An 8,307-nucleotide genomic window follows, 5' to 3' on the forward strand; every position below is an offset into this window, starting at 1 on the left:
AGTCCACACCTGTTGTTTTCAATGCAAGTGAGGAATACAATTTGATTTGATCTGCCTGGGTGAAATTTAAAATGAGGTGTGTTTTATTGAGTTTGGAGGATTTTCCAGTTGGTTCCGTTGTGCCACTCAAACTAAATCAAGCACAGAATCCAGGTTAGCTGTGCTGCTATGCTGTTCTGGGTCTTTTCTAGAGCTAGTTGAAGTAATTTGCCACCGCTATAAGATCAGAATACATAAAGGTTACACCAAATATCTCACCCTGCTGATTGAGCCTGCCAATCAATATTTGTTTAGTCCAATGCTTGACTTGGGCAGGAGCTCACCGGAACTGAGTACCAGCACCTAAAATGTTCTACTGCTTCAGTGTCTGCACCTCTGATATAATATTGGCTTAAAACTATTGCAGAGTTCCTGCACATAAATATAAACAGAAACGGCACACAAAATGAGTACTGGCACCAATTTCAATCCAAGTCAAGCACTGGTTTGCTCAATTGAACATAAATTACAAATGCATGCCATATCAGTGTTTATTGTTCAGTGCTATCTACCCTCTGCAAGACATAAAAATAAAATATTTGACCATATGATTGATAGAAGGCAGGGAGTGAGCTCCAGCTGTGCATAATTTGATCTAATCACTCCCTCTCTATTGTAGTTTCTTCACCACCCTCACTTCCTCTCATACCCAATGATTATCAACCCTTTCAATCTGATAGTGAATTTTGTAAATCCTTTATAAACCAACTTCGTAAAAAAAACAATATATCCAGTTTGATTCATTACGTTTATGTCATTTATGGGGGTTAGAATATCCAGATATCCATAATTTCCATCATAACAACCTATTATTTTACTGTCAATGGTAATGTGATGACGTCGTATCAAAGATGATGGGGAGGATGAAGAAAACAGACAAACCAACCACTAGGAAAAGGGAATGGGTGTTAAAGCCTCGCGAGAATATTAGCTTATTGGAGGAGTAAGCACACTGCAAGATTGGAGTTGCAAGAAAAGACATCTCCAAAAAGTAACAACTAAAGATGTCTGGACGGTCAGGTCGCGCGGAGACACGAAGTCGTGCTAAAGATGATATTAAAAAGGTGCTGGCAGCAATTGAAAAAGTGCGTAAATGGTAAGTAAAACCGCGGGGATTATGTAAATTAAATGTAAACATCTGCAACGCCACACAACAAACTTCACACGGAAAATATTAGAAGGGTTGGCGAGTGACTGAAACAACAGCCAATGGAGAGACGAAGCTGCCGAAGCCCGGCAATTCTATGGGCAGGACTAACGGAATTGTTCAGTCTGTCAAAATGGCTACACTTGTCCACATGTTGTTACAACGTTACGCATTCTGATATAACTGTGACCCACATTTAAAATATCCGTTGTCCATCTGAGCAGTTTCCCTCGGCGAGGTTCAGGAATATTAGGCAAAAAAAATGCACTTGAACATAGGCTATTTACATAGCCTAGCTCTGTGCATAGCCACCAGTAAATGAGCAGCATCTTTGGTTCATGCTTATATTACTGAATGTAGTAAATCTATTCTCTGTTCTATTACATTTCATTTTCAGGGAGAAGAAGTGGGTAACTGTGGGAGACACATCCCTACGCATATTCAAGTGGGTGCCTGTGACAGACACTAAACAGGTTTGGTATCTAATAATAGATGACTGCATCAGACCATCCTATGGTTCATGAATCTAATGAGTTTGTGTACAGAACAACCTTATCACTCTGCCTCTTTTTTTCTCTTTCAGATATACTGGAGCAAATCCATAACTGGAGAGGTTCGAGGTCTAAAAGATGTGGTGTTGGAAAACACCAGCTCTACCATGGATTTCCTAGGTGAGGCACTGACTGACTGTGAGAAGCACAAGCAGTTTGGAGCAGGTTTTAAATAACTGCAATACTCTATATAACAGGGTTGGGGGCAATTCTATGGAAATTCACTGAATGCAGATAAAAACGTTTACATACTTTTTAATTGGAATTAAAATTGACCTCCTGAATTGAAAATTATATTGGTCTGAAACCGTTCAAGACTGCTCCTGTTCTTTTCACCGCAGATGAATGCAGCAACCAGAGTTTCCTGTCTGATGTCTACCAGCCCAAAATGGACAGCAGCAGCTCAAGCTCCCAGCATGCCAGTGAGGCAGTCAGTCCTCTTCCTCACACCACAACACTCCGCACGGCCGAAGATGCTCAACCACCCATGCTGGGCCAGGAGAGTGTGGACGGTACAGTTAGTTTAGCATACTACACCATCGCACTGCACAGTGCACCCATGTAGGGCCAGGAGCTTTTCCAGACCCTGTAACCTGACTAGGAAAAACTCTGGGCCCTAGCTAATATGTCACTCTTGTAACTGAGGTATAATATATTGGCTATATTACAGTTAATATCTCAATATCTTTTAAGTGTTTCACTCAGTCTTTCACTCTATATGCAGAGCCATCCCAGCCAGCACATGAAGTTGCTGATGAGCCTCCCACATTGATCAAGGAAGACCTGGTTTTGCCCCTTGGTGTTCGAGTAAGAGTTCCATGCACAGAGGTAAGTCATTTTCTATAGTAATACATTTTTATTAATGTTCAAAAAAAAATTGTGATTGTGAAAAGTTGTGATTGGTAATTGCTTAAGCTCTTAATAATAACATTAAAGAAATCACCACAATCAATTTATTTAAATATCAACATTTCCAACAGGAAGAAGAGGAGGAATCAGGAGCCCCTCCACTGAAGAAAATTTGCACTGAAAAAAAGTCTGTACTGAGATAACTAGTTGATTGGATGGACATGCATGCAACCCATGCACTCTATTGAAGGATTCAAATGGGACATACGAGTAACTGCCAAAATAATGGAAACACTTGAGTAAATGAGTGATACAAAGTATATTGAAAGCAGGTGTTTCCACCCAGGTGTGGTTCCTGAGTTAATTAAGAAATTAACATCCCATGTGCTTAGGGTCATGTATAAATATGCCGGGCCGGCCATTATTATGGCCATTATTTTGGCTACCATGGATATGTTAAAAAAAAACGTAGTATGACAAAACACCAAATTATGCCATTTCTTATGGAAGAATGGTGTCGCCTTCCTCCAATAGATTTCCAGACACTTATAATCTATGCCAAGTTGCATTGAAGCTGTTCTGGCTCGTGGTGGCCCAACGCCCTATTAAGACACTTTATGTTGGTGTTTCCTTTATTTTGGCAGTTATCCCTACATACATTATTATAAAATATGCATTTCTGTTAATCAAGTCACTACAAATGGAATACATTTAAAAAAGAAAGTTGAAGTTATTATATTAAGTTGTTTTTTAAAATACAATTTTACTTTCTCAGCTTTGAAAGTAATTTTAAGCCGTTTAATGCATTACACTGTACATAGTCGTGCTCAAAAAAAGTGCCTATCGCTCTGAAATATACACTATATATTTATTTTCTGTCAGACAAGTGTCTCATATGTTATGCTATTCGTAGAAATTGCACAGATCTAAATAATTATGGCCCCTATTCAATCAAATGGGTTTGTTAATTCTGAGGGATGAAGTTGAGCATGTCTTAGTTAACATTCTGTTGAGTTTCTTTTGTTTCACACTGTTAGCGCTGTTTTGTTAAATACATTTATCCAAGCAGCACAGGAAGTATGAGGGGAAACTCATTCCGGTCACTGGATTTTATTGAATATGGGCTGAAGTTTTTGGAATATTTTTTTACATTTGTACTTCGCTTTGCAAATAAGATTAGACAACTGTTTGTCATGTCTATCCTTTTTTATATACTCTTATCTTGCTTCTTAAATTTTCATAGGGCATTGGATGTGACTGGTATAGCATGAGTTTGAATGGTGAACGAGGTTGAAAAGTAATTTCTTATGGTCAGGTGGGTCATGCTCTCAAGTGTTTATTTTCTGCTGCAAAAGTGATGCACATGCTGGAATATACCCTGCTCCATAGTAAAATATGGTTGATATTGTGTCTTCTTTTTGCAGTGTTTTGCATCTTTTGACTCCCACACTCTCAAATAATTGTCCAAAATGTTTTTCACCATATAGGATGACCACTTGACTTGGTTGCATTTTATCTTTCATGGAAATGATCAGATTGCAAATCCATGGCCTTGGGCCCTCAATTTATACATAGAAAGCTTGGGCCGTGACTGGCCATCCGTCGCCAGTCTTGGCACTGTGGGTTTTTTAAGCAGTCCATTAAATAAAATCATGACACTTGATAGAGATGCTAGAATTATTCTTGATTGAACGTTAAAATCCATGGGAAGTAAGTAACTCATCACTATAGGACAGTGGTTCCTAAACTTTTTATAGAGCCGTACCCCTTCAAACATTCAACCTCCAGCTGCATACCCCCTCTAGCACCAGGGTCAGCTGCATATCCCCTCTAGCACCAGGGTCAGCGCACTATCAAATATTGTTTTTTGCCATCATTGTAAGCCTGCCACACACACACTATACAATACATTTTATTAAACATAAGAATGACTGAGTATTTGTCACAACCTGGCTTGTGAGAAGTGACAAAGAGCTCTTATAGGACCAGGGCACAAATAATAATATAATAATAATCAATAATTTAGCTCTTTACTTAGCCATCTTACATGTAAAAACCGTATTTGTTCCTTAAAAATTGAGAATAACTCACAACAGGCTAATGAGAAGGGTGTGCTTGAAAGAATGCACAAAACTGCAATGTTGGGTTGTATTGGAGAGAGTTGGCTGAGAATCCACTCTCACATAGGTAGGTGGATGCAAAGGGCATCAGTGTCTTAACAGTGCGATTTGCCAAGGCAGGATACTCTGAGCGCAGCCCAATCCAGAAATCTGGCAGCAGTTTCTGATTATTTTTTTTTTGTTGGAATTTTGATGAGGCTGTCTCGTTCAGATATCAGTAAGTGGACTGGAGGCAGGGCATGGAAGGTATAACGAATCTAGTTGTTTGTGTCATCCTTTTCGGGAAAGTACATGCGTAATTGCGCACCCAAATAAGCACTCAGGTCCTTCGCTATATCACATTTGACATTGTCCGTAAGCTTGAGTTAATTTGCACACCTAAAATCATACAATGATGTACAATGACAAAATCATACAATGACAAAATCAAACAACCTGTGTGTTGTCCTTGTTGATGCAGACAGAGAAGAGGTCCAACTTCTTAATCATAGCCTCAATTTTGTCCCACACATTGAATATACACTGCTCAAAAAAATAAAGGGAACACTAAAACAACACATCCTAGATCTGAATGAATGGAATATTCTTATTAAATACTTTTTTCTTTACATAGTTGAATGTGCTGACAACAAAATCACACAAAAATGATCAATGGAAATCAAATTTATCAACCCATGGAGGTCTGGATTTGTTGTCACACTCAAAATTAAAGTGGAAAACCACACTACAGGCTGATCCAACTTTGTCAAAATGTTTCTCAGTAGTGTGTGTGGCCTCCACGTGCCTGTATGACCTCCTTACAACGTCTGGGCATGCTCCTGATGAGGTGGCAGATGGTCTCCTGAGGGATCTCCTCCCAGACCTGGACTAAAGCACCCGACAAACTCCTGGACAGTCTGTGGTGCAACGTGGCGTTGGTGGATGGAGCGAGACATGATGTCCCAGATGTGCTCAATTGGATTCAGGTCTGGGGAACGGGCGGGCCAGTCCATTGCATCAATGCCTTCCTCTTGCAGGAACTGCTGACACACTCTAGCCACATGAGGTCTAGCATTGTCTTGCATTAGGAGGAACCCAGGGCCAACCGCACCAGCATATGGTCTCACAAGGGGTCTAAGGATCTCATCTCGGTACCTAATGGCCGTCAGGCTACCTCTGGCGAGCACCTGGAGGGCTGTGTGGCCCCCCAAAGAAATGCCACCCCACACCATGACTGACCCACCGCCAAACCGGTCATGCTGGAGGATGTTGCAGGCAGCAGAACGTTCTCAACATACCCTTATTTTACCAGATCCTTTTCTCCTTCAGCCAGTGGAGGTCTATATTTAATCCTTTATCATTTCTGCCAACTAAATGAATGAGGAGATATCTATTTAAATTCATGGTGTCAGAATGCACATCTGTATTAAAGCAATTCAGAACTAACTTGTGGACATGTTCTGTTAAGTCTTGCCGACTTCCGACTTGAAGTAAAGATTCAATGATTTATTAATCAATGCTACAAACTTGGTACGTCGCAGAGCACCACATGAACAGTTATTACAATCAGAGAGCCACAGATTCTTCTGCTTTTCTATTTTAGGAATTAGACCAGCACAAATAACACAACATGTAAAACAGCATATTGTGATTTTTGGTGGGTGAGTTACAAATGGAAAAACAACTGAATGTGTAAGGTAGGTTTATTATAAAATACTAGGTCAACTCCAGCAGAATGAGAAACAAAACAAGGAAACCATGCCTAAACACAGCTATATCAACACCCATCTTGTCGATTGAATGTTGCTGCTGTCAATTTACCACTGCATCCAGACTGAACCCCAGAATAGACAGGACAGCTTTACACAGCTGAAAAAAAGTAGCAAAAACAGTACACCACCAAACTTTTAAACGTGTCACTGAGTCTAGATACTATCAAATCAGAAGATGAACAAGTTAAGGAAGCAACTAATGCTGTTTGTACACATGTACAGTGGGGCAAAAAAGTATTTAGTCAGCCACCAATTGTGCAAGTTCTCCCACCTAAAAAGATGAGAGGCCTGTAGTTTTCATCACAGGTACACTTCAACTATGACAGACAAAATTAGAAAAAAAATCCTGAAAAATCACATTGTAGGATTTTTAATTAAATTATGGTGGAAAATAAGTATTTGTTCAATAACAAAAGTTTATCTCAATACTTTGTTATATACCCTTTGTTGGCAATGACAGAGGTCAAATGTTTTCTGTAAGTCTCCACAAGGTTTTCACACACTGTTGCTGGTATTTTGGCCCATTCCCCCATGCAGATCTCCTCTAGAGCAGTGATGTTTTGGGGCTGTTGCTGGGCAACATGGACTTTCAACTCCCTCCAAAGATTTTCTATGGGGTTGAGATCTGGAGACTGGCTAGGCCACTCCAGGACCTTGAAATGCTTCTTACGAAGCCACTCCTTCGTTGCCCGGGCGGTGTGTTTGGGATCATTGTCATGCTGAAAGACGCAGCCACGTTTCATCTTCAATGCCCTTGCTGATGGAAGGAGGTTTTCACTCAAAATCTCACGATACATGGCCCCATTCATTCTTTCCTTTACACGGATCAGTCGTCCTGGTCCCTTTGCAGAAAAACAGCCCCAAAGCATGATGTTTCCACCCCCATGCTTCACAGTAGGTATGGTGTTATTTGGATGCAACTCAGCATTCTTTGTCCTCCAAACACGACGAGTTTAGTTTATACCAAAAAGTTATATTTTGGTTTCATCTGACCATATGACATTCTCCCAATGTTCTTCTGGATCATCCAAATGCTCTCTAGCAAACTTCAGACGGGCCTGGACATGTACTGGCTTAAGCAGGGGGACACGTCTGGCACTGCAGGATTTGAGTTCCTGGCGGCGTAGTGTGTTACTGATGGTAGGCTTTGTTACTTTGGTCCCAGCTCTCTGCAGGTCATTCACTAGGTCCCCCCGTGTGGTTCTGGGATTTTTGCTCACCGTTCTTGTGATTATTTTGACCCCACGGGGTGAGATCTTGCGTGGAGCCCCAGATCGAGGGAGATTATCAGTGGTCTTGTATGTCTTCCATTTCCTAATAATTGCTCCCACAGTTGATTTCTTCAAACCAAGCTGCTTACCTATTGCAGATTCAGTCTTCCCAACCTGGTGCAGGTTTACAATGTTGTTTCTGGTGTCCTTTGACAGCTCTTTGGTCTTGGCCATAGTGGAGTTTGGAGTGTGACTGTTTGAGGTTGTGGACAGGTGTCTTTTATACTGACAACAAGTTCAAACAGGTGCCATTAATACAGGTAACGAGTGGAGGACAGAGTAGCCTCTTAAAGAAGAAGTTACAGGTCTGTGAGAGCCAGAAATCTTGCTTGTTTGTAGGTGACCAAAAACTTATTTTCCACAACAATTTGCAAATAAAATCATAAAAAATCCTACAATGTGATTTTCTGTTTTTTTTCCCCCTCATTTTGTCTGTCATAGTTGAAGTGTACCTATGATGAAAATTACAGGCCTCTCTCATCTTTTTAAGTAGGAGTACTTGCACAATTGGTGGTTGACTAAATACTTTTTTGCCCCACTGTATATACACACACTGATTAAAATAAACGCATACAAGAA

At 40.5% G+C, this 8,307-nt stretch overlaps 1 protein-coding gene across 1 annotated transcript; it reads left to right on the forward strand.

Moving 5' to 3' along the window:
- The first annotated feature begins 918 nt into the window (after positions 1-918).
- On the forward strand, positions 919-3,994 carry LOC110503730 (B-cell CLL/lymphoma 7 protein family member B-B). The gene is made up of 6 exons (XM_021582216.3): positions 919-1,135; positions 1,584-1,659; positions 1,770-1,857; positions 2,079-2,249; positions 2,462-2,565; positions 2,718-3,994. Exons 1-6 carry the CDS (start codon positions 1,044-1,046, stop codon positions 2,787-2,789), a joined length of 603 nt encoding a protein of 200 aa, XP_021437891.2. The 5' UTR covers positions 919-1,043; the 3' UTR covers positions 2,790-3,994.
- Positions 3,995-8,307: the final 4,313 nt, after the last annotated feature.

Source organism: Oncorhynchus mykiss, chromosome 24 (genome assembly GCF_057628025.1).
Source record: "Oncorhynchus mykiss isolate SJ-2025 chromosome 24, ASM5762802v1, whole genome shotgun sequence".
Taxonomy (NCBI): Eukaryota; Metazoa; Chordata; class Actinopteri; order Salmoniformes; family Salmonidae; genus Oncorhynchus; species Oncorhynchus mykiss.